Source organism: Schistocerca nitens, chromosome 11 (genome assembly GCF_023898315.1).
Source record: "Schistocerca nitens isolate TAMUIC-IGC-003100 chromosome 11, iqSchNite1.1, whole genome shotgun sequence".
NCBI lineage: Eukaryota > Metazoa > Arthropoda > Insecta > Orthoptera > Acrididae > Schistocerca > Schistocerca nitens.
This window is the reverse complement of record NC_064624.1, coordinates 37,486,758-37,513,808: the sequence shown is the minus strand read 5'-3', so window position 1 is coordinate 37,513,808 and position 27,051 is coordinate 37,486,758. Positions and strand designations below refer to the sequence as shown.

The window sequence follows — 27,051 nt, the reverse complement described above, 5'->3', positions numbered from 1 at the left end:
AAAGCCATTAAGGATGCTGCAGAGGAAATAATAGGCATAACAAGGAACAGAAGAAACCAGGAATGGTTTGATGAAGATTGCAGGTCAGCAATAGAGGAAAAGAACAGGGCAAGAACAAAAGAGCTACAGAGGGAAACCAGAAATAATGTGGAACAATATAGGAGAAGAGCTAACAGACTGTGCAAGAGAAAGAAGAGAGTGGAATAAGAAGAAATTCAAGAACTAGAACAACTAAAGGAACAGAGTGAAATAAGAAAGTTCTTTCATGCCATAGGCAAATTGAAGAATAATTCCAACCAAAAACAGTGGCCTGTTCCAGTAAAGATGGGAAAATAAGGGAGGAAGAAGAGATAGTGGGAAGATGGGCAGGTTATTTCAAAGATACACTAAGCACCAGCCTAGAAGATGAATAGACAGCCACACAGGAGGGAAGAGTGGAGCTGGAAGTAGACAATGAAACCAATGATGCAAGAAAGCCAACACTACAAGAGGTCTCCCAGGCTGTGCACAAGTCAACAAACAATCGAGCCCATGGGGAAGACAGCATAATTGCTGAATTAATAAAAACTGGTTGTGATACTGTAATAAAGGAACTGCACATATTAATATCAGATATATGGGAAACAGAAACTATGCCAGATAATTGGAAAATTGGAGTAATAGTCCCCATTCACAAGAAAGGGGACAGAACAGCATGTGAAAACTATAGAGGTGTAACACTCCTAAGCACAGCTTATAAGATCTTCACAAGTATATTAAATGAAAGGATATAGAAGTGTGCAGAAGGCATACTAGGGGAATATCAGTGTAGCTTTCGACCAGGCAGAGGAACAACTGATCAAATTGGCAAGAACTATAGAGAGTACTGAAAGAAGTTGGTGTATGTGCTAAATTAATAAGACTAATCAGACTGACAATGACAGAAACAAGAGCAAAAGTAAAGGTTCTTAGCAGAACGAGTGAAAGCTTTGACTTTAATAAAGGTGTGAAAGAAGGGGATAGTCTCTCCACTGTCCTATTCAATATAGCCCTGCATAGTGTAGTAAATAAAATCAACAAAAGAGGCACCCTATTTATGAAAACTAGCCAGATATGTGCATACGCTGATGACATTACTATAGTAGGAAGAAATACCAATACACTCCTAGTAACATACCGGGCAATGGAAAGAGAAGCCTTAAAAATTGTCCTCATAGTAAATAAAAACAAAACAAAATATATGGTAATGTCACAATCTGAGGCCAGAAGAACCCCTAAAAACCTAAACATCAATGGGATATGCTTCAATGGAGTGTCCTCTTTTAACTACTTGGGAGCCCTAATAACAAATGGCAACAGTATTGGAAAGGCTATAAGGGAAAGAATACAAGAAGGAAACAGAGCTTACTTTGCAAATATGCAGCTTTACAAAAATAGCCTTGTTACAAGAAAAACTAAACTGCTAATATATAATTCCCTAGTCTGCCCAGGTATCACATACAGCTCAGAGGAATGGACATTGACAGAACACGATAAAAATGCACTAAGAGGCATTGAGCGGAAAATACTACGCAAAATCTATGGGCCAATAAGGGAGGAAGAAGGCTGGAGAATATGCTACAATGCCGAATTACAAGAGTTAATACAAGCCAGGGACATAATAAAATTTGTGAAATCACAGCGAATACGATGGCTAGGACACTTGGAGATAATGGCAGAGGATAGGATTCCGAAGAAAATGATGAAAGGTATGATCCATTCAGTCAGACAAAAAGGGAGACCTAGAAGAAGATGGATCTACGAAGTAATAATGGATATCACCAAATGGGAGTCCGGTGGTGGAAAAGAGCAGCAAATAACCAAGAAGTGTGGAGGAGGATTGTTGAAGGAGCCAAGGCTCACAAAGGGCTGTAGCGCTACTACAGAAGAAGAATATAAAAATGTCCAGTGTTTGATTTAAAATTCCTGACAGGCTTAAAAGGGATTTAAAATTCCTGACAGGCTTAAAAGGGATTTAAAATTCCTGATAGGCTTAAAAGGGGCCATATATTCAATGCTGTGGGAAACCTCTCTCTATCTGGCAACACTGGATTCAACTGGCAGCAGTAGTGCACTGATGCGATGAACACGAGTTGTGGGGCTTCACGAGCTTACTAACTCACTCCCCCTCCTGCCCTGCCATCACAGATCCAGAACACTGTCTAGCTTATGATGTGTCACTGCAGTTTACAGTGCCAGTGAACTTGAACTTGTGATTTGTGTTATCAGAAGCAGAAGAGTATTTTTTAGTACTTTCCTAGTGGAAAAAATAGAGGTTTCATATGATGTGGGCTATAAATTGAAGGTAATATCATAAGCAGAACAATATGGAAACAGAGCAGCTGAGTGGCATTTTGGTCCTCTTCCACCAGATAGAGCCATTCGTCATTGGCTTGCTAGTAAAGGAGGACTGAAAAAAAGACTACATGTGCAAATTGAACACTGAATGCAAATACTCAAAACTACACTGGGGTCAAAAATTAAAGCAACAAATCACAACTTCCTTGTCCTGTGTTTAATTCACAATACAATCCTACAAATTGTCAACCAGATGACCGTACAGTCACATTCTGCATGGAAGATGGCATTCCTGCCATATGACAACTATACCAATGTTGTCGGGGCCCCTATGAAACGTGATAGTGTTTGTTGAGTAGCCCCACATCCACAAATGCCATGTACACAGCCACATACAGTGCAGTATGACATGGAGAATATGCCTACCAGACTCAGCAGTGGAGGGCCATAGAAAGAAAGGAAGCAGGACAGTCAAAACTGGATATGGCCTGATAGCTTAGTGTGAATCGTTTGGTTGTTTCTTGGATGTGGCGACAATTCATAGAGACAGAAGCTGTATCCCAAAGTCCAGGGCAGGGCTGACCATGTGTCACTTCAGATGAGAGGACTGTTATTTGGCTGTAAGCTCACAACAGACCGCCTTATTACTGCACAGCAAATGGCATGTGAGCTGCTGCATCCGCTGGGTGTGTTGTATCAAGGCAAACTGTGCAGATGGCTTTGACAGAGTGACCTTTGTCAGAGACCTGCTGTATGTGTACCTTTGACACATCTTTACAGAAGGCAATGTCTAGAATGAGCAGGCACCTAGCTTGTCACTCAGGACAGGCTGTCCTGTCTTGTGTTCGATTGGTGGACCCTGTGCTGCATTCTGCAATGTCACTGTGGGTGTCACATGCATGTGGCATAGGCTGTGATAGTGGGACAAGAATCATGTAGTATACGAACCGCTGAGTACTTCTACGCTCCAGACTATGTTTAAGGGTTTAAGGCATGCATTATAAATACTTCTGTGATGGCAAGTGGGGAAAAGCTTCCATCTAGCAAGTTGCAGGATTGGCTGTTGCTATACTATGCCCAGCTGGCTCTGCTTTGCAAAGCAAGTAGGCCATGTTTTGCTTTGTAATTCATAACACTCTCATCCATCTGCAGATGGCTGTGTTTCAACTCACTTCTGCTCTGGCATATTTTTTGACTATTTATGGTCGATATGCTACATTGGCCTTCTTCTTATCAAGACTCTGTCGCTCGGGTTGACCAAACCATACTACCCATTACAGCAGAGCTACTGGCGACCAGTATTTCCAGCCTTATTTTGCCTCTTAAATATCATTCTACAAATTAGTTACCTTAACTCTTTCACGGAATGTTATACATTTCCTTAGGTCCCCTTGTCCTACACCTGAACTCAACCACCATGGAACTTACTTCATTACTATGCTTCTTGCAGAGTTTTTTCCAACTCTATACTCCGCACTTAAAAGCAAAAATAAATCTATTATTCTTCATAATATATCACTGTGCATTCTGCTTCATTCTGCTGCTTTTATGCTTGGGTTATCCAACCCAGTGTAATCTGAACTATGGCTGGGTCCGAACTCAGTCATGTTCTTTGTCTTTTTATGTTCCAAAAGAACACCAGGCTCAGCAGAACAAGTGCCACTGCAGTAGTTGGTATGACAATAGACGGTGTTGTCTCATTCTGATGCTGATTTTCACAATATGAATTTACATGCTGCAATAAGGTTTCCAGGGAGACTGGTCCCTCCTGCTGGTTCTGCAGTGAGTGTTGTCTCATTCTGATGCTGATTTTCACAATATGAATTTACATGCTGCAATAAGGTTTCCAGGGAGACTGGTCCCTCCTGCTGGTTCTGCAGTGAGTTTATAGATTACATTAATTCTGGACCTACAGTTTGATTCAAGCTGATTAGATTTGTGGTAGGTGGTATTTCCATGGGCTCCAAATGCAGCTGGGAAATACTCAAGGGAGTTATCCATGAAATCATGGCAGACAGGCAGAATTAGGCCCCATTATGTTGCATGCTGTTCCATTTAATAAGAAAGCATTCACCTTCCATTCTAGTCTCTTTGCTGATGTACCCGTCTGCTTCTTGAAACAATTAGCTGGTACTACCATCTTGACAAAGCTAGAGTACAACCATTGTGCCTTGACCTGCTGAAAGTACAGTTCTGGCTTGACCATTTCTTTATTGCATTCCTTTTCCTCTAACAGTTTCACTGTACAGGAATCCTGCCCCACTCATATTACCATACCCAGACAGATGGTGATTTTTTCCCAGTGCCATTTTGGTGATGTTGCTTCCTCCATTTCTACTTGTCTTCCTTTGTCTTTTGCAGTTAATAACAGTTGCTGAGATTTTACTCTTACAATTTTCCCCACTACTTCCCTCTTGAAGAGTTACGTACGGATTATGTAGCACTCATGATGTGCTTGATTCCCTGCTACTGTTACAGAAATGTAAATGTAAACTTTTCTTCCACCAGTTCTCTCACTGATGGTGTGTCTACTCCAAATTAATGGGGAAGTCTTTGTGCTCAGGTTCCAAAACCAGCATCAACTTTAGTGTTAGTTTCTTCTATACTTTCCTTGGACCCTTATATACTGACCTTCTTGTAACAAATTTACTCCTAGCTGAAATGCTGCCTTCTACAGACTGCAATCATTTTATCATTACTACTTTCCTATCTAAGACTTCTACTTGGGTTTTAGTTCCCTGATATTTTGAGTAATATGTAATACTGCTACTCTTCTGCTTCAGCTATCTGCATTGCCATGCTTTTACTCTGTTTCATGCATAAGTTCAACTTCAAATTCGCTTAGTCTTGCTGCCCATCATGTCAACGTATTGGGAAGGATTCTTTCACCACAACAACCATTTTAATGCCACACGATCTGTTATTACTCCAAATCTATTACCATAACAGATAAAATTTGAAATATGTTAGTCTATAAATAAGGTTAACATGTCATTCTCCATTGTGGGATAATTTCATTCTGCAGAATTCCGCTGCCTTGAGCGTAAGCTACTGGATGTTCTACACATTCCACCTCTTCTGATAACACACAGCCTGGTGTATTGTTTTATGCATCACATAATAAAACAAATTCTCTATTAAAATGTGGAAATGCCACAATTGGACTGTTTTAGTTAAGCACCAAAGTCATGAACCATGTAGGATGGATCTGGTGCAAGGTGTGGTTCAGCCAAAATAGTTTCCTGTCCAATTAAATTTGTGATGCTTGAAGAAGGTTTGGAATGCAAACTAATTATATGGTCTGGCCACCATGTTGGGCAGAACAATAACTGAAGAGTTTTAGCATTTCATTTCTGTCTGGTCAACTGAAAGTACTGTGGGGAACCACATAAAAAGTTTCTATGTTCGAGTCATAGTTTCCTACCTTGTGACAGGAACTTTGCAATGATCGAGGAAAAAGTGTCAAAATTTATGGCTCCTTTAGAATGGAAGCATGTCAGTGCTTAGGCCTCTGTAGAACATTCAAAACTGACTTCAGGAGGTGATGGAAGACTTCAAGGGCATAGGATCCATTGAGCTGGTTCACAAAACGCCACCAGCTTTGAAAATTACTGGTGTGCTCTGGTTGAAGTTATGCAATGACGATCCTTGAGGCATAAGCATACTTCATCCGTGTGAAAGACATTTTACTTTGAAACATGGTGGTGAACGTGAAGTAAAGAAATTCTGATGCCTTGCGGTTTTTGGTTGCTCTACAATGGGGTACTGAAACTTGTAAGGAGAAGAAAAGCAATCTATTGGACGTGACGAAATACATGGAATCAAAATACAGGCATTTTATGAAAACATGCAGTGTGCCAACTGAGTGTACTGTATCAGATATGTTCTATAACTTTTTTAAGACCAAAGTAATCAGTTTACAATAAATATTAGTTTGTATCTGGTTATAAATTTCTTATTTAAAACTTTCAGATTCTAGGCAACCTTATCATTACAGTAGAGAAAGAGTGATCTGCTGTAATGCTGTATATCAGTTGCTATACACGATCTTTCCATTTTAATAGTTATTTATTTTCTAAAACCTATCCTGAGCGCAATTTTAAAAAGCACAACCAACAATTTTCAACAGTCTGCATCTGCAAACAATACATATCTGCTATAATATTATTAATGGTTTTTGTTGATTTCCTAAAAACTCCAAAATGTGCCATACAGCATTATTCATGCACATGCTTCATTTTGCTATGATTATGTGCATCTATCACGTGACATTAATTGAGAACATGATTGATTGGTGCCTTTTTCCAGTTAGTAGAAAACTTTCATTGCCTCTGAGACATTTGTCAAGCTGCCGTTAGAGAAGGAACAAGTTCAGTGTAATATGAGCAGTATTGTACAGCCATCTCATATGATCTAGTTGCCCTTTTTTTCTATTAAGTGGCTACACAGTAGAAAATCAACAGAAATTGATCATCTCAAAATCTGTCATTTTGATGTTGGTACCGGTACTGAAAGGAGAAACTCCATTACAAAATTCCATGATGAAATTGATTTGGAAGGGCTAATTGAATATTTTGGCCTTGTGTTTGTTATCTTCAGTTTGTGTGCCAGTAGCATTACTGACTCTGTGAGCTGACTCCTTACTTGAGAAAATTCAGTCAAGATGTATAATATTAATGTTCTGAAATTGGTCCTATGATGTGTTTTCAGGCTGGTGAACAAAGCTGATGGTGGAATGTACCTCTACAGTCCCATGCATAGGTCAGGCCCATTCAGCACTGAGTATATACCCTGATAACACCACCAGCTGTCTACTGTAGATTTTGTCAGTCAAGCAACATCTAAACGTATAAAGTTATTCATATATTTCAATACTTAATGCATAATTAAACAAGTTACTTAAACAGATGTTAAATGCAGTGGAAAGGAAATAATGAGATGTAAACACAGTGGCAAAGTTAAGCTGAATGCTGTGTGCTGTCAGTCTAAGAGACTAAAATAGAAATGGCCATACTTATAATCAATAACTTGAATTATATAGGTTTACATAAGAAGCTTAAATACTAAATGCAGTGAAATTGTGTGACTAAGAATACTCGGCAGATTCCCCAGTTACATAAGCTACTGTGACATCAGAACTAAAATCTAAGTTTCAACTATGTGTTAATATAAATTGATTAGTGATGCTGTGTCACTGTCCATCAAAGTACAGAAAAAAAGAAATATCAGTTGTGCAAAGTGAAAGTTCTTCAGTCTCAAAAACATAAATGAATTGAATGTAATAAGAATATGCCAAAATCCTGTCATCCATACAATTTTAGAGTGTTCAAACGGCACAACTGGTTGGCTGCCCAGAGACTTCAGTTCAACTACTGTCAAAACCTACCCAGACTTAGCAGTAACTGTTCATTAGCCCAGACTATGTGAGAAACAAATATATTACCAAAGACTATGAGGCACAGCAGCACTGCTTATTTATAACCTTAAGAAACCATACCATGCTAGTCATTTTCAAAACATCATGCAAAAGTAAATTAAAATAACAGTGATTGAAAGTACATTGTTTTTATTGAAGCTAAACAACTTGAAATAAGCACCTTCCTATGCTGGTCACTTTGAAGCTTACCAAACATTCTTGGATAAATATTACATTAAATATCAGTGAAAACATGATAAACTGCCATCATATGCAACTGTTAAAATAAGAAAATACAAGGAAATATTTCGATACAAACAAGTTTGTCAAATCAGGTGAGATCATAATTTCTTGTTCATATACATTTTGCTTGAGGTTACTATGTAGCACATACCAATTGAAGTGGACCTCTCTTGATCACACTGCATAATACGAGGGCTATCCACAAAGTACATTACGTTTTGGAATTAAAAATAAAGTATTGGACATTTTTTTTATTATATACAGATGAAAGCCACACTTAAATACTACTTTTCTACATAGTTGCCATTTAAATTAAGGCACTTATCGTAGCGAAGGACGAGCTTGGAAATTCCTTCGTCGTAAAATTCTTAGTCACACATTTTGACTGCATTTAGTATTTAAGCTTCTTATGTAAACCTATATAATTCAAGTTATTGATTATAAGTATGGCCATTTCTATTTTAGTGTCTTACACTGACAGCACACAGCATTCAGCTTAACTTTGCCACTGTGTTCCAATAGATGATTCTATATTGAAATGGATTCAAGCACACCATCTAAATGTTACTAGATTTGCTACAAAAATGACTAGAATGACTCAAATATATGCTTGTAAGCTAGTGCTACAGTGGAGCTTAACTGATATTAAGGGTGAAAATGTTTGGTGCTACAGGTTTATGAAGTGTCATAGACTTTGCATGCGAACCAAGACCAAAATGTCGTATAAAATGCCATAAGAGTGCGAAGAGAGAGTGTTATCATTCCATCACACTATTATACAACATTGAAAGAAAATCATTGTGGAACTAAGCTAAATAGTGAATATGATGGACTTGATGTTCCAAGTAACAAAATTGTTGCCATGAAAGGTGCTAAAACAGTAACTATAAAAACAAGTGAACATGAAAAATGCACTACACTATTGTTCTTTCATGTTGTGTTGAAGGTACTGAACTAAATCCAGTGATCATTTTCAAGTTTTAAACAATGTCAGAACCTTCTGAAATACTCCCAGGTGTTTACATATATGACAAGGGTTGGATGGATGAGGCCGGTACTAAATTATGGATGAACAGTGTGTTGGAGTGAAGGAAGGGCACTTCATTGAAGAAGAGTTCTCTTCTTGTGCTAGATCACTTGAGTAGTCATTTGTAAAATTCTGTGAAAGAGAAACTGAGACAGTTAAATACAGATCTTGCTGTTATTGCTGGAGGACTTGCTTCACAATTGCAACTTCTTGATGTTGACACTACACTGAAGAGCTAAAGAAGCTAGTATACCTGTGTAATATCATGTAGGGCCCCAGTAAGCATGCAGAAGTGCCACAACATGACATGCCATGGACTCAACTAATGTCTGAAGTAGTGCTGGAGGGGGAGGGAGGGAGGGGGAATTGACACCATGAATCTTGCAGGGCTGACCATAAATCCAAGAGTACAAGGGAGCGGAGATCTTTTCTGAACAGCACATTGGAAGGCATCCCAGATACGCTTAATAATGTTAATGTTGGGGGAATTAGGATGCTAGCAGAAGTGTTTCTCAGAAGAGTATTCATGGAACCACTCTGTAGCAGTTGTGGATGTGTGGGTTGTTGCATTGTCCTGCTGGAATTGCCAAAGTCTGCTGGAATGGACATGAATGGATGCAGGTGATCAGACAGGATGCTTATGTACATGTCACCTGTCAGTCATATCTAGATGTATCAGGGGTCCCATACAACTACACCACACACCCCACAACACCATTACAGAACCAACACGAGCTTGAACAGTCCCCTGCTGACAAGCAGGGTCCATGGATTCATGAGGCTGTCTCCATACCTATACACTTCCATCCACTCAATACAATTTGAAATTAGATTTGTCTGACCAGTCAACATGTTTCCAGTCATCAACAGTCCAATGTCGGTATTGACAGTTGCAGGTGAGGTGTAATACTTTGTGTTGTGCAGTCATCAAAGGTGCACAAGTGGACCTTTGGCTCCAAAAGCCCATATCAGTGATGTTTTGTTGAATGGTTTGCATGTTAATACTTTTTGATGGCCCAGCATTGAAACCTACAGCAATTTGCAGGATTGCACTTATGTGACATTGAATGATTCTCTTCGGTTGTTGTTGGCGCCATTCTTGCAGTATCTTTTTCTGGCCACAGCGATGTAAGAAATTTTTTGTTTTACTGAATTACTGATATTCACTGTACACTTTTGAAATGGTCACATGAGAAGATCCCCACTTCATTGCTACCTCAGAAATGCTTTGCCCCATTGCTCATGCTCTGGCTGTAACAACACGTTCAGACTTAATTAAATCTTAATTACCTGCCGTTGTCGCAGCAGAAACAGCTGGTTCAGGACTTGTCGTATATAGGTATTGTGGACTGCAGTGTCATATTATCTTTGTTTACATGTCTCTGTCTTTGAATACGATTGCTTAGACCAGTTTCAGTGCCACTTCAGTGTATTTACGGTGTATATGGAAGAGGATTGGAACAAATGGATGATGGATTAAGCCCAACATGAAATCATGACAAAGGGTGTCTTAAAATGATCTACAAACAAATAAGTGTGTTGGTCAATAAAGCTGTTGTGATCTAGGGTGAAAGAAAATATCACAGTTAAATCTTTCACGAAGGATGGCATAAGTAATGCTCTCAGTAGTAGTGAAGACCATCTTACTTATAAAGAGGACAATGATGTGGAGGAAAGAGGGAAGTTCAGATATTGAATTTCAGTGATTTTTAAAGGTCGTTTTGGTTTTATAAACTGAGAAATTTTTAGGCTGACTTTGCAATTTAGTGATAAAAGTGGTAAAAATGTACTTTTCTTAAATATTGCTTGAAAATTAAGGTGTACTTTACAGTCTGTAAAATATGGTAGTTATTTTATTTGAATTCATTTTGATTTGATCTGATGAGCTCACGTAAAACAATGTACTTAAGGATTGTTGCTGCTGTCCAGACGGTCATCAGGTTGCGTATAGTGATCTGCAGAACAAAACAGTATTTGTACTCTGCCACTGTTTACTATTTGCTCATTTCATATCACCATGGTTCTAAATACAGTTCTACTACAGTAACACTCAAAAATGTTTGCTAGAAAGCATTAGTTTCACTTACATAAACATAAGTGTATAATAGAAAAAACTGCCATGGGTAATTGAAAAATATGAAATTGTAATCTATTTAGTACAAGTCTACATATAGTTTAAATAAGGTTATGTTACATCAAGAGAGAAGTAATTCTTTTGACTGAAAAGTAATTTGTAGGTCTCACTATATAAGAATAAAACTATTTTGGGATCTGAAGAACAAATCACTATTTGGTGCATACCCATGGTCTTTGATCACAGCTGCACATCAATTTGGCATTGAATCCACAAGCTTTTGTAATTCGTCAATTGGGAGTTCTGACCATAGGTCCAATAAGATACCAGCAAATTGATTCTTGTTCTTCTGTCACGAACGCATTAATTCAGTGCATATCAGAGGCATTCAGCTGGCTTTAGATCCATGCTTTGGCTTATGCACCCAAAAAGTTTGTTTTTGGTCAGAAAAGAATTGTTTTGAAAATAGACAGAGGTGTGTTTAGAATCATTGACCTACTGAAATATCCAATTATTTGACATATTCTTTCTTCTACATGGAATCATATTATGTTCTAAAATGTGACTGTACTGGAAACATCCCCACCTTAGACCTGTCTTTGGCATTCTAAGTTCGAGTTTTCCTTCCAAACTCTATCCTGTCCCTAATTTTTGAATTTATGAATGGGTTTATGTCATTTAGCATGTAGATCACTTGTTACTACATGACTTTTTACAGTAGACTTGTCAGCATAGTCTATGATGTTGCTTGAGATCATCCCTAATATGGTAAGATGTTTCTCGTGGAGCAGCAGCTGATTGCTTACAAATCTTTCTGTCCTTCTTCCTCACTCTTCTTCAAGGATGACCTGACCTTGGTTTATTGGTTACTGTTATTTCATGTACTGACTGTGCACACTTGTTAGTGGTTGTGATATGCCATATTGTATAGCAGTACTAGACTGCTACCTCCCAATCTTGAAGACATGCAAAACAGCTTGTCTCACATCAAGCAAGTGTTCTGTTTTGGTATGCTTCTAGTTCTCTACAAGTAATCACTTAGTGAATGTGTGAGAAATAGTAGTTAATGAATACCATACCATCATGGCAAGTTATGTAATTTTCAGCTAAAGGAATATATACTTACATTGTTGTTGTACCATCTTGTTCGTTCACTAGATACAAAACCACAGCAGCATGATGCTCTTGATGGAGTGACACTTCCATGTGTTTTTCTTTTGTGACTGCATGCAAGCAGTACTGACAGGATAGCAATGTAACTGCAAAATATTTATGAGCACTGCTGTAGCTTAACACAATACTCCGAATACTGTTGCCAGCATATTTGCAGAGACTCTTTGACCTCCTTGCTGTAATTTGTTTGCAGTACATACACCATCACTATGCTTTCCTGATAAGGTATTGCAAATGTGGAACAAAAAAAAAATTTTTTTGTCCTGCTCCAATACAGGCCAGCTAAGGTTTTACATTTCTTTATGCTACTACTTCATCTGCACACTTCTTTCTTTCTTCTCTCCTGATGTCCAGTTACTATCTTGTCTTCTTGGAACTATTTTGTTACGGAGAATTTATAAAATCAATTCTGTTTCTGTATTTGGTTTGATTCAATTTCTTGCTTATTTATACAAGTTTCTTATAGGTCTTTGTGCACTTCTGTAAGCCAATGAGTTATTTTTTTAAGTTTTTAGTACTGCTGCACAGTTTTTCTTTTTAGTATGCTAAGACTCATTAGCCTTCTTTGCCAAATTTTGTCTCCAGTTATTTTCCTACATATTTATCTATACTTCTGTATTGCTTCTGAATTTAAATGTTTTTGCTGGTTTTCTGTTTCCTAATATCTTTTCTTTTATGGTAATTTTCACTATCTTTTGTTGATTCTAAAATTAGTATTTGTGATACAGATGTGTATTCTGGCCAAATGACTGCCTTGCAAGTCAGTTTTGGCTACATGACTTCTCCTAGATACTTAACTTTGTCTTCCCCTGTTACTCCCATACTTGTATTTGATTGGGATGTTGCAGTCCTGTTGTTAGTCATTACTGCTTCACTGCTTCTTATCAGAGGAGATGAGTAGTAATGCTTTTCCTACTGTTTCTCTTCCTATCTGTTTTGTGCTTTCTCTACACTTTCAGTATTGCTGGGTTATCTACAAAATTTGAACAGACAATTTTGACATTATCCATTTTCTAAGTAGTATTCAACTTCTGGTATTAGATTCTGACAACAGCTCCATCTGTTCAGTGTTCACTTGTCAAAGTATGGTCTGAAAGAAGAATGGAGTTAGTCCATTGCCTTGGGTAAAGTCTGTTCATATCTGAAATGAGACTGAAGTTCTTTTGATAGGACTCGTGTTGTCTTCCGTATTTCAGATTCTTTAAGAATATTGAATAAAAGCAGTCTTGCTTTATAGTCATAAGACTTCTAAAATTTTACAAATGTATTCCAATAGTATTTTGCTCCTTTAGTCTTTTATCATTTTGCCCTTCATAGGACCTTGCTGTCCTAAGCTATCTCTGATATATCTTGCATTTTAGAATTTCTGCTTTTGTTTTCTCCTTGAACTTTTCATGGAATTTCCTTGAATCTTCTGTGAACATGGTTATCAGTTATTCTAGGCCAGGAATCTTCCTTTTATTATTCAGTGGTAATGGTCAATTTCAACAGGTATCTATGTCTGACTCTGAAATTAATCATCTTTTTGGAATTGTGCTTTGCTATTGGCACATAAGCCATCTGATATTCCCAAATCATATTATTGTTGACCTCATATCTTTTTGGTGGCGTATGTAGGGGTAGGGGGGTGTTCGCTGCCAACAATTTTGCTAAATGTCTTTTTTTACCATCTTTCCTTTTTTCTTACATCCACAGTCAGGCAGACGTTTATAAATGAAAAAATTTTCTCCCTGGGCTGTTACAGAATGTATTTATTCAAAATTGTTAATTTGGCAGTTGCACGATTCTAAAGTAATAGCTCAGTGTGACATATGAATGATTTGTAATTCTGTTTGAGACAACACTTTCTTTGTGTTAACCATGTTTACAAATTCCATATTCATTATAAGACAAGTGTCTTTGTCATCTGTATGCCTATACAATAGTAGTACTTCATGTAATAATTTCCATCAAAGTCATGTCATACTGCACATCTTAATTTCCACTCCCCTGCACCAGATGTTACATTTAATGGCTTTGACTTAGTTCATAGTAAGCTCTCACTTGAGAATGGCATAAGTCAAAATTCCAGTTGTGAATAAATACGTTTAATAGCAGTTTAGGGAGAAAATGTACTCATCTCCATTCTGTACCAGTTTGAGGATAAAAAATTTAATAAAATCAATGATTGTGTAGCTCTCATTTACATATTGAATTATTGCAGGGAGAGAGTCTTTCTGGAGGTAATGAAAAATTTGGTACCAATTGCAACATAGATTTGCCATTTATGAGTACCAAGCCTAGTCCTGGAGTAGTTTCATGAATTTCTTCCCTGTGTTCTCTGGGAAGAATCTACAGTTCTCCGAACGTGGTATTTCTTCATCTGTGAATGTAGTACTTTGTAGTGCCAACTTTAACTTGTCCATTTACAATGCCTGAAAGTATTTAGAGTTTGCCAATATTTGTTAATGTTTCCATATTTAATGGTCAAAGCCTGTATGTAGTTTTGGATGTGAACTTAAGGTTGGGTTTAGCAGTCACTCCTCAAGTTGCTCTGGGCTGCCCAGAGCACAAAGGACCAAATGTGTCACTTCCGATGATCGATTCAACTGTCAGAATTCATAATAAGAAAAAGTAAACGTAAATTTCACCCAAGGTGTAAGTGCATGGCAGATTAAAGATGTTTTTGGTCACTTTTCTTTGTGAAGTGTTGGAGGAAGTATGATTACAACTTAATTACTGGCTTGTATTGTTATTTACAGTACTGAAGACAAAGGGAGAAAATGATGAGAGAATCTTACTACCATTCTGTTTCAGTAACTGCAACAGTTTATCATGTCCTCTTTAATGATATTTTCAAGCCTCACTTACAGCATTTTGTGGACCAATCACATGTTGGTGGGTGTTAATATAATGGTATTTATTTACTGTCTCATCATTTGTAAATCACTTTACATTTCTTGAAATATTTCAGGTGGAAACCTCAACAAGATACAGATATGATAGTGCAAGGTAAGTTTTCATAATTCACTGCAGAACTTTTTTGAGAAATATAAATTTTTATTTATTAATTGTGAGAGTACTTCAGATATAAAATGCACTACTGTAATTATTCAGTATTAGTGATAAGCAACAACATTACAAGGCAGTATGGTCAGTAATGCTATTCTCTGCAACAATCATTATGTCACTGTTCCTAAATATGTAGAGCGAATGTCTAATATCCATACAGGAAAACCAAAGTTCAGGTGGAATGTCAGCACCTGTATTGGGCTGAATGCAGAATGTCACATGAAAATCACTGAAATTCAACAGATTCATCTTGATGAGCACAAGCTAATATCATACTGCAATAGAAAAGTAAGAAGGAAGGGTGAGTGGCTATATATTCAAAAATTGGAGCTGATTCCTGGCCTTCCAGATTAATGAATATAGTGTTGAACAGCTCTTTCAACGCTGTGCCACATTGGTGCTCAGGAAGCACACAAGCTTGTTGTGGTGACAGTGTACAGGACACCATCAAGAAGAATCTTAAGTATCTGCTGCCACTTTCAGTAAGGCTGTGGAGACTTAACTGGTGAATCCTCATTCTCTTTGTTTCTCCTTCGTCCCGGTGTGTTCCTGAAGGCTGGCCCATTCATTAGACACATTACAGGTGACAAGGTAATGCATAATTCCCAGCTCCGGGTCAACGGGTAGGGTTCGCACATACACTCTTATACAGTCCAGGCCCAGAGACGGGTAACTGCCTAAGCTGTTACCTTCCCAAATCCCAATTGGTCCCTCTGTCAGGAGTTTGGGAGGTGTGACCTGAGGTGTGAACAGTCATTTATGGTGGGTGAATCCCACCTCTGAGGGTGCCCCCAGTTGGAAGGAGCATGCCATTGTAGATGTTGGCAATCATGGGGATTTGTTTTTTTTACAGTGGCTCACCATCTTAGTGCGTGTCTGCTAAACGTAAACAGAATGAGGCTCAAGATTTGAAGACCCTCCCAACTGCACCTTGGTTCCTCATGGTATCATGTACTGGAGGTGGTCCATCCTTTGCTACAGTTAGTGTGTGCATTATTCTGAAATGTGGTGTTGCAGTTGCAGGCTGTGTGAAATCCTATTCTCATTTATGTAATACAACTTTGCTTCTGAAGACGTATTGTGATTCTCAAGCTCAACTGCTTACAGCATCACATATCCAGAGCTATCCTGTTCGTGTGGAGAACCATCTTAAACTGAACTCTTCACATAGTGTTCTTTACGTTCTGATGCTTGATGGCCTCACGGAGGAAGAAGTCCACAGTCATCTCTCTCATCATGGCATCACTGTGGCCCATTGAGTAATGAAAAAGATGGATGCAAACTTAATGCCCACATGCATTCTTTTTCTACCGTTTGCTTGAGTAATGTTTGCCTCAAAGATTAAGGCAGGCTTTAAAGTCATCATGGTCCAACCTTACATTCCAAACCAGATGAGTTCCTACAAGTGTCAACGTTATAATAAAACACGTATCCTGTCGAAACATGGCCAAATGTGTTACTCTTGGCAGAGATGCTCACGAGGGCAGCAGTTTCCTCCTCCTCTCTGCTGTCTCAATTGTAATCCCATGAATTTCCCATGTGTGTTAACGAGCGAACCATACAGGAGATCTGAGTGAAGGACATCAAACTCCACTTTGTCACTCACAGTTGTTAGCTAGTCAAAATCTGTGAATTTTATGATTGGCATTTACAGTACCGTTTTTGCTATGCTATGCATAATGGAGGATATGCCCACCCAGACTTGCGACCACAAGTTCAGTATTGCAGTAGTGGAGTTACCCAGGTCACAGTAGCATCCCCATCTCCTCCTACAGATGTGTAACAAGACATCTGATCTTTGTCCCTTGTGGTGAAGTAAATGGTAACACAACTGTCAATCTGAAAGAACAAAAGCAATACTCGCACAAAGACTTTCTACAGCTAAAAAACATGATATTTATCTGGCAACTAGAAAGTTCTAAGAAATCGTACAAAAACAAACGGTCGTCACCTTCCTTGACTAGGAGATCCTCTTCAGTGGTGTTGGCACATATACCCTCACCTGGCTGACCTCCATTTTGCTGGTGCCCGCTGCCTACCAATTTTCTGCCATGGGATTCACAGGATGGCCCAGGGAGAATGCCAATATGTTTGTAGATCTCGTGGAACAGGATTTTCCAGCCTCTGCCCCTGTAGCAGTGAATTTTTGAAGGTGGGCACTCAGCAGCTACCAAGGTGACTAACCCTCATTTGTTCCCTCCTTCCCAATCCCCATTATGACTTCTCCAATGGAACGTTTGTGGCATTAGATCGAGCCAACAGGAATTACAGCTGTTCTTGGAATTGCAGTGTCTGCTTTTTTCTGCTTCCAAGAATAAAAATTGTCCTCACAACCCCTTTGACCTCTCATGTTTCTTCTGGTCCATTTTCACCTTTCCCCCCCAGGCAGCATTCCACCTCATGGGGGAGCCATGTTGGTCATCGGTCTCATTGAACACTCGACTGCTAGCTATGGCAGTCTGCACTTTTCTTCCTCATTTCACCTTTTTTCTTTTGTAACATCTACACTCCTCCGTGATTTGCTGTTACCAAGTTGGACTTGCTCCAGCTCATTGGTCAGCTCCCTCACTCCTTTTTGCTGCTTGGTTAGTTTAATGCCCGCCATCTGCTTTCGGGCTCTAGGAGAACCTGTCGAAGAGGTTTTGTCTTAGCTGACATTCTGAATCCTCTCTCATATCAGTGAAACACCCATGTCCCTTTCAGATTCCATGCACATTTATTACCATCTAGACCTCTTGTTCTGCACTGTCCAGCTTGCCCGTCATCTCAAATGGCCCATTCCCTCTGACACATACTCAAATGATCACTTTCTGTTTGCTGCCTATTCGCAGACTCTTACCCCACCTGAGTGTAAACCCAATTTGCAGCTTTCTATGGCCGACTGGAGGCTTTACTCGTCCCTCGCGACGTTTACACAGCTGTGATGACCAGGTAAAGTATCTTCCAAAACTTATCCTTACTGCTGCAGAATGTTCCATGCCGTGTACTTCAAGTTGACTGTAGCATGTCCTGGTCCCTGGTAGACTGAGGCATGCAGCAATGTGTTTCACTGGTGGAGATGTGCTCTTCACCCTATGATGGTGAGTTATATTCATTATGAAGAGAGGTGTGTGCAGTGTTGTCACATTTTTCGGGATACTAAAAAACCTACCTGGATGTCGTTTATTAGGTATTTTAAGTTTCACTCCCTCTTCTGTTGTGTGGAGCAACATTCATCGGCTCTCTGGGACCAAATTCGATTCCCCAATTCCTGGTATGACCATGTCAACTCCCATGCTATCTCCAACACCTCGGACAGCTATTTTACAGAGATTTCAAGCCCCACCCACTGTAACGGTGCCTTCCATGTGTAGAGGACAAGGGAGTTATGTTTAAGAAATACGGTGTGAAATTTTGATTTAGTGTGCTTCAGTGCGTGATGTGCCAGCCTCATGGCAAACGATGGACGAAGGCCGCAAGCACGTTATGCAGGTGACACAGTTTTGCAATAATCGTCGGTATGTGTGTATGTGCGCGACAGCCAACAGAACGCAGCATTAGCAGAATTAAGCAGGCGCGGGCTGCATGTGGCACGGTTGCGTTAGCCAACTCCTAGAGAACCTTCTAATAAACACGCAGCCGTGTAACTGGCGGATTCAGCAGCGGCCTGCACTATTTAAGGGCATCAGAGGTGGGCGTTGGCATTCGGTTCGACCGATTGGGCATTCGGTCACTGTCACATCGTCGTCATCAGTGACGCTGTCCCTGAGGACTGGCTGGCGGAGGGCGTTGCCCGCTGCTGCACCAGCGACTCCCGGCGTCCTCACGAGCCGCCGCATCTGCAGGGGGCGAGCTGGGCCGGGCCTCATGCCGCTGACCTACCGCCTGCACAGCTGCTGACCGAGTGCAGCATCGCGTTCCCCAGACTGCGTGCATCAGCACGTCTCCACCATGACACGAGCGGTGGGGCTGAGCTACCAGAGAATTTATTGGAAGAACCAACAATAAAAAATAGGAAGATTGCTAAAATCAGCCACCTTCTTCTACCCAGCCATGCCCTACAACCCCGACCATGTCACCTGCTCCGGTCATGCTGTTATGTAGGGAAACAAGTGGAGGCAGCTCAGCTCATATCCTCTCAGAAACATGAATGCTACAATGTTGCTATTACTATGAGGGATGTAGGCCATGCTCTCACTTCATCCAGATCATTTGCCCTAGAGCCAGACAGTGTTCAAATTGAGATGTTGCAGCATTCTCTTGTAGGTCAGCACCTTCTCCTTGGTAGGTACAATTATATTTGGGCAGATTGCATGTTTCCTAGATGCTGGTGTGAAGCCACTGTTATACCCAACCTAAGCCTTCCTTCTCTCACCAGCTGTGTTTCCAGGGTGATGGATATGATTCATTGGCAGATGGTTTTGTGGCTTGAGTCTGCCCAACTGCTAAGCACTGCACAGTGTGGATTTCGAGCATGCTGTTCTGTGTTTGACCGTGTTTTCACTTCGTCGTCCGATATCATGAATGGTTCCTTGTGGAAATAAGGCTATGGCCATATTATTTGATTCGGAAGAAGTCTGATACATCTGCTGGAGGACTGGTATCATCTGTAGTCTATACATGTGGGGCTTCAGAAGCCATCTGCCCCATTTACTAGAGGAAGTTTTGAAAGATGTTTTCCCAAAGTTTATATTGTTTGGCCTTGTCACACACATTTATCCAGGAAAACGGGATTCCCGAATACTCGTCCTGGGTATCATTGTCTTTGCTATCCCCTTTAACCATATTATGGGCTGACTCCCACCAAGTATCTGTTCCAGTCATACGTCAACATGTCTCCTTGAGCAGCGTCTTCAGCATCATTCCTATCATCTTTTCTCATGGAACATGGGCAGTGGCTTTCACTTTTCCACTGTCATAACCTTTTGTATAAGTATTTGGCGGTGGAATGAGTTTCTTCCACCATCTTTACATTTTGCGCCTTGTGCTCTTTCTTTCACTGAAACAGGAAATTCCTGGAGCTCATGTTTGATAGGAAACTTCCTTCGTCCTCCCATGTATCGTACTTGGCTGTACATAGTACCCAATCCCTCAGTGTCCTACATCTCCTAATTGGTATTTCCAGAGGAGCAGATCAGACAGCCCTCCTCCATTTCTTGTGATCTCTTGTCCATTCATAACTAGACTGTGGGTGTTAAGTTCATTCCTCTGCACCTCTGTTCATCATATGCTGTCTGAACACACTCCATCATGGAATACATTTCTCCAGTGGCTGCTTTTTCACCAGCCCGGTTGAGTGTCTGCAGAAGACGCTGGACTACTAGTCATACTGGATGATGTCCTCCTCAGTGGATAGGCATGCCATTTCTCTTTCACACCTGGTCACTCAACCTATTCCATCTTATTTGATTACTCCCTTGCCTGCCAGTATGGGGAACGCCATTCTTCCCTATTACCTCCTGGAGTTCGCTTTTGGCTTCTGCTTCGGCAGTGTAACTTCAGGTTACCTCCCACGTTCCTGATGGTTGTTAACCCTTCGGCATCTTGGCTTCATGTAGCTGCCCATGTTCATCGTGGACTTCATTTTCCTCACTTTTATAAGGAGGACCCACCGTAGGAAAAAATGCATAAATAGTATGGACTAATCTGTTGTCAGGGTACAAAATTCGTTGCAATATTACACTCTACACGAATTGTACTGACTGGCAGTATGCCCACCAGTTGATAACTCAAACATTTTACCAATATTATGCATCATCACTTGTTTTTTCGAGAAACCTAGTGGCGATCCTGTTGAATATTTGTGACGAAAGTCTGCAATGTGTTTTGTTTTCATCTCTGATTTCAACATAACATTTGCACGTACCTCAAATCGTTTAAAAATATGTATCCAGTATACATATGAATTGTCGATGTTGCAAGGTCCAGGAGGTATTATCACAATTTCCCCATTCCCTAGATGCAATTTATTATTAATTCTGTGGTGATAGCTATGCTTTTGTGTGTTTGCAGTCCACTCAATGCTGTACATCATTACCCCCTGCTCATCTATTGCAGGAAATTAATTTGCTTTCAATTTAGACCAATTATGATTAGAGTGAACGTCATTACATCGTAGCTTCAAATGATGTGGAGACTTGCATACTGCTTGTTTTTATACAATTTTGAGGAACAATATCAGGCAAATATCCTCAGGTATGAACTGAAGTCATGGTAGTGTCGAACATTGTACAACAGCTGATTCCTATTGGTGAAGTGACAACAGAATTCTTCAGGTGGCCCCAGCAACATCTAAATTGACAGTTCCACTTTTCTTGGATTTCCACACTGTCTCAAGCAATGTATCCTACATAAAGACTCTGTAAAATTTCGTGATTTTAAATTTTCTGACTAGATTAAGGCGATCTCAGAGTATGTTTGTAATCCTTCTCTCCATTACCATTGCTGTGGGCCTTTTTAAAATATCCAACCCAATCCATTTCCTGTATTTTAAATATAGGCCTTAACCGATAGCGATGGCCTCCATAGTCATTATGCTTTTTATCTGTTTGTATTTGCTTTTCGCTTTTTCGGGCGTTCTCTACTGCTTGGAATATGATAGCAGCTCTCCTAGCTTATCTAACCAGAGCTGACAGCCCAGCAAATGGAGGTATTAGGAACTAAATTATTCCACCGGATGTCTTTGGTATTGGTAGGAATCTGGGCGTTTTAACACATCGTTTCCTTCCTTCTTTCTGCCCCAAGGCACTTTTTGCCACTATCACCACTGATTTGATGCAGTTTTTTAAACACCCCATTGGTTCTTCTTCTTTAGTGTGCAGTGAAGTGCATTCATTATTGCTTGAAGTTTAGTCCAGCACCCAATTTAAGTTCGAGAAAACATTGCCTTATCAACCCCATATACAGAAATAGGTTGTCCTACATCAACATCCATCCCTTGACATACCTGTGCAGCCTTATCAATGAATATTTAGTCTGCTATATGATTATATTTATTTGTAGTGCATTCAATGTTGTGCTTTTTGCATACATTGTCCAGAACCTTAAAGCCCTTATCACCATAAGCCAGGCGCTATTTCAATTTTTTTCCAGCTCCACAGAAATTCTATTGAGAGATACAAAGTTCAAATGGCAGATACTCGAGAATACCACCTTCAACTCTGTTGATGTGTTTCCTAGCACTCATGTCACACTACTGCATGGTTTGAGGTTTGCTTTTCATATTACATAGCAAATTGCGAGTGTTCACCCAGCTGTTGAGCTTCGATGAGAAACTAAGCAATTTCATCAGTGCCCTGTTCACTCTACATTTTATGACCTGCTCTGTGAGGAACATATTGGGTTCAAAGATTTTCTGTAATTCGTTTCTGACATCAATAGGTTTGTTCTTAACTGTCTGTTTAATAATGCGATTGTACTTGCAATGATTTCTGGCTGTATGTTCAGCCATTTTCACTTATGTTGAAGATTAAATTCCTTCCACAGTAGTTTTTTGATTGTCCATTTAAACTATTTGGCAGTACTAGTTTCCAAATGAGAGAATGTTGAATTGTGATTTATCCCACATCATTCCAATTCTGCTTTGAAATGCCTCTCGTAAAATTCACTTCTGTGGCATGCCTCAAGGTTATTGGGCAGTCCTGTCTGCAACAATTGATCAGAAACCTCTGAAACCACCTTCCCAGTCTTTACCTTCAAAGGTAAGCTCCAAGCGAAATTGGAATGTGTGTGTGTGACCATTAGAATGTGCATGAAACCATTATTGGTTTGTAAGTATTCTTGCGTATCTAAGAGGTCCGCCTGTCATACATAATCCATTCCTCGTATTATCAGAAATATTGTGCATGCAGGTCTGTAAAGCTCATGAACAACTCTCTCCACAATTACTCGACGATGCATATTTTTCGAAGCTCAGATAAGCTCGAATCTCTGCACTGGCTGAAACTGTAAGCAGTCGTAATTGATTTACGATTTCATTTAATTATCATAATATATATTCTCTGGAGGTAGATTGTTCAGTCTTCTATACTGAACATAGACTATTTTACCTGCACAATGTGGAGCTACTACAGATGGTTTAGTTAAAATCCTGTATTTGTCGCTCTATGGTACTTCCATTCATCTTTTCGTTGTTTTACATGCATTGGTAATGTGTAATATTGGACCACATGTTTTTATAGTTTCAGGGTATATTTTTAACATTTGACATTTTCAGAGTTATTAACTGTAGCTGCCTAGGAAATCTTTCAAATTCCTTGTTCCCAATTCTTATTGCCTTCTTGGTTAAACATATTGAGTGCTTAGATAACAAATATGGCTTTGTCCTGACGACCCCATATGTTCTGTCTTAACTCAGCATTACTCCTGTTTCTGCTTTTATCCATAGTCCACAACAGCTGCTCCAGCCTGTCACTTACTGGTTTAAATGTTACTGAGAGATACTGGTCTCATTGCAGTTGACCTAACTTTCACAAAAGTAATTTCTGCCAAATTGCCTTCTGCACCACAGTTTTTAACATTACACTTTTTTGACAACATGCTGCTGTATACTAAGCCATATTTGAGACAGTTTAATCTTACATGTGCGTTCAGACTGAGTGGTGATGGGCATGAAGTGCCTTAGCTATCACATTTACATTCCACACATATGTTAGTTTTACATTGACTCCTTCAATTTTCTTGTCGACACACAGTTCATATTGCTGTATTCGAGCATTCAACACCTCAACATTCATAGCACCTGCTTACTTCCATTAATTTAGTGCTGACTGCTTCCATTTTTTTTGTCAAATGCACATGCTTTGTGTCCTCTGAATGAAAGTGCAAATTTGTACATAATGTAAAAATACTGACACAGGTGCGTTTTGGTGCATTGCCCTTTTTGAATAAATTTGTTGAAGTTTTGTTTCTATTGACCCTCATTCAGTTTACTAGTTTCATCTATAACCAGCAAATTATACTGAGAGTTACTGCAGCAATCCTCACATACAACGAATTCATTGAGTGACATGTCAGTTCCTACACCTGCTTGGAAAATATGCTTTGAATTCAGATTGTCCTGTTCGAAAGTTACAAGGTTGGTGTATCCCAGACTAACAGCTTTGGTTTGCTTAAGTATGTCTCACTGAAATAAAATGTATTGACTTACATGTGGCGAGCAAAGCAGAGATATCTGCAGATATCTTGATTTTCCACTGAGTTGTTGCCAAATATGAATATGCTGTTTGGTTTTACGTTTCCAGGTGGTGGAATATCACTGCTTTTGCTGGCTGTCTAGTGTGTTACTCCCTTAACTCCATGTGAAATTTCCTGCAGAAGCTGATATTTTGACTGAAACAATTTTTGAAAAATATATACGTGCTCTAAGTGGACTCCCACAGAATATGTCAGCAGTGTAAAAAGTAGATTATTTTCTGCTGCATCCCTGAAAACCAAAACACTTCTAATAGTAGGAAGTAATGATCCATTCGTCCCGTTGTTCTGGTTTCTACCTTCTTCATTGCAGGACCAGTCATTTAAAGACCTGTGTGGTGACACTGTTTCATCCACTTGGTTATGGTGGTAACCAGTTTATTTACATTGAAATGGAGGGGTTTTATAAACTTACTTATAGCTGTTTATATAAACTAACTTAAATAAGATCATAATTCATTGCTCACATCTGTTAATGTTAAATCATACATTTCCACTTCCATCACTGCAGAGAATGCATCATGGAGTTGAGCTATGGTAGTTTCCAATGGGTGGAGAGTTTGGCAAACTGTCCACAGCAGATCACTGCCCAGTGTGTCATAGAACTGGAGGCTATGTGATTGCCTTCTTTGCCAACACATTAGCTCATCCTGTACTGCATTTCATTAAAATGTTAAAAATCTGCTCCTGTAGATCTGTGCTCCCTCTGTTATTAAATATTTTAACTGTACCAACTTAATCCCCTACAGAAATAGTAACATCAGGGGGAACAAATTTTTCCGTGGAACAAGGTTGAACTCTGCTCTGACACGTTGCATGGTCAATGTCATTCATTTAAGGAGAAGTATACTTTGTCATCACTAAATTGATAGTTTTTAAGTACTACCACCCTATTTGATATTACACTGACACTGGCGTGCTTACACTCACTGGTATTCAAACAGTTGGTTTGATTGAACAGCATTATGTTGACACCATATGTCTGCTGCTGCAACGACTTCACCTTTCCTGCAAGGAAAGCACATAGTGTTAGTTAGAAGCTTATTTGCTCATTTTCTCTGTTCATCAGCATCAGCATTAATACTTGAACTGGCTCAGAACAGGGACTTTTGATGCATAACTTGACTTCATTATCCTTTGATGTTTGTTACAAGTGAGCGATTTATTTATCAATTGCTGTTAGTATATTTTTGCGTCATCTACTATTATTATAGTTATAATTGTGATGATGATGATGATGATGATCTTCAAATCCCGTATTTTGTGCACATTTGTGTACTTATCAGGCACATTTATGCACTTTATTAACTGTGTAGTGCATAGAGCCACTGTCTGCATTGCATCACTCACTTGTTTTGTGTTACTTGCTGCACTTAGATCGCACAATCCAGTGATAGCTCTCATAGTAGTAGCAGCAGTAGCACGTCAGAGTACTGTGAGCTGGTCCACGTTTTCGTAAGAAGCGTGTTACTTTAAATTTTGTCAGTGTTCCTTACATTCAACTCCTATATTTCATATGTGTGTGTGTATTTACCATGCCAACTCTGGTATGGGCAGATATAGTAATTGCTGTGAACCAAGCTGGTGATACTTCGCTCACAGCTCCAGGCAGTGTTTCCACCGATTGGTCCACTGCTGCGGTCACCTTGGGTACTGCCCACACTGAGATCTACCTCTCACTTGTTTGTGAGTGGGAAGTCGTTCTAGTGTGTGGGTGGCAGTGGAAGAATTTCCATGTTGCCAATCAGAGAGCCTGCTCAGTTCATCTGGTGAAAAGATTTGGGTGCTGTCTATGGCTGATGAATTCCACTTGCCATGTTCCAGAGGAAGCCTCTCAGCATGCTAGACTGGGCATTTGCAGTTGGTAGTATTACTGTTAATTGGAAGCTCTGATGATAGGTGTGTAGTGGAGCCATTTAGAGATATGGCTGCATAGGACCGGAAGGAATCCATTGTGCTTTCTGTGTGCATACTGAGAGGGCGGAGGAATGGGTGCTTCCGGATGCCATGAAAAGTGTGGCATAGTCAGCTGTTGGTGTTGGCTCATGTTGGTGCTGACAATATGTACCACGTTGGATCGGAAGAGATTCTATCTAGTTTCAGGCGACTACCTGTAGTAGTACTACTCACAGTCTCGTTTGTGAGATGAAGGTGGAGCCCACCATTTTTAGCATCATGGGCACAACTGAAAGTGGTTCTTTGGTACGGAGCGGAGTGGAGGTCGGAATCAATTTCCGAGACAGTTCTGCAACTATGTAGGTTGCAGATTCCTCGACTAGCGCTAAAAGGTGGTAGTTCACGAGTTCTGCTAAATTGGTCAGGAATCCATTACACAAAGGAAGCAGTTCCACACGAGTGTGGGGGATGTGTAGAGGAGACGGTGCTTTTTTTAGGTGAGATGGTCTCGGATGAGTGCAGAAAGGGCTTCAGCTTCAAAGATTGCAAGTAGACAACCAAAAAAGGGTAGATACAACCACAATAAGTACTGTAGTTGTAAACTGTCGTAGCTGCATTAGAAAAGAACCAGGGCTCAGTGCTAACAGAAAGCACTGAACCTCAAATCGTTATAGGTACGGAAAC

General features: G+C 39.7%; 1 protein-coding gene across 1 annotated transcript in view; it reads left to right on the top strand.

The window, feature by feature from the left end:
* LOC126213110 (zinc finger protein 708-like) overlaps positions 1-27,051 on the top strand; it is a 110,436-nt gene that overhangs the window by 60,007 nt on the left and 23,378 nt on the right. Inside the window, exon 5 of the mRNA XM_049940712.1 lies at positions 15,203-15,240. Coding sequence (XP_049796669.1) covers positions 15,203-15,240 — 38 coding nt within the window. The remainder of the gene's footprint in view (positions 1-15,202; positions 15,241-27,051) is intronic.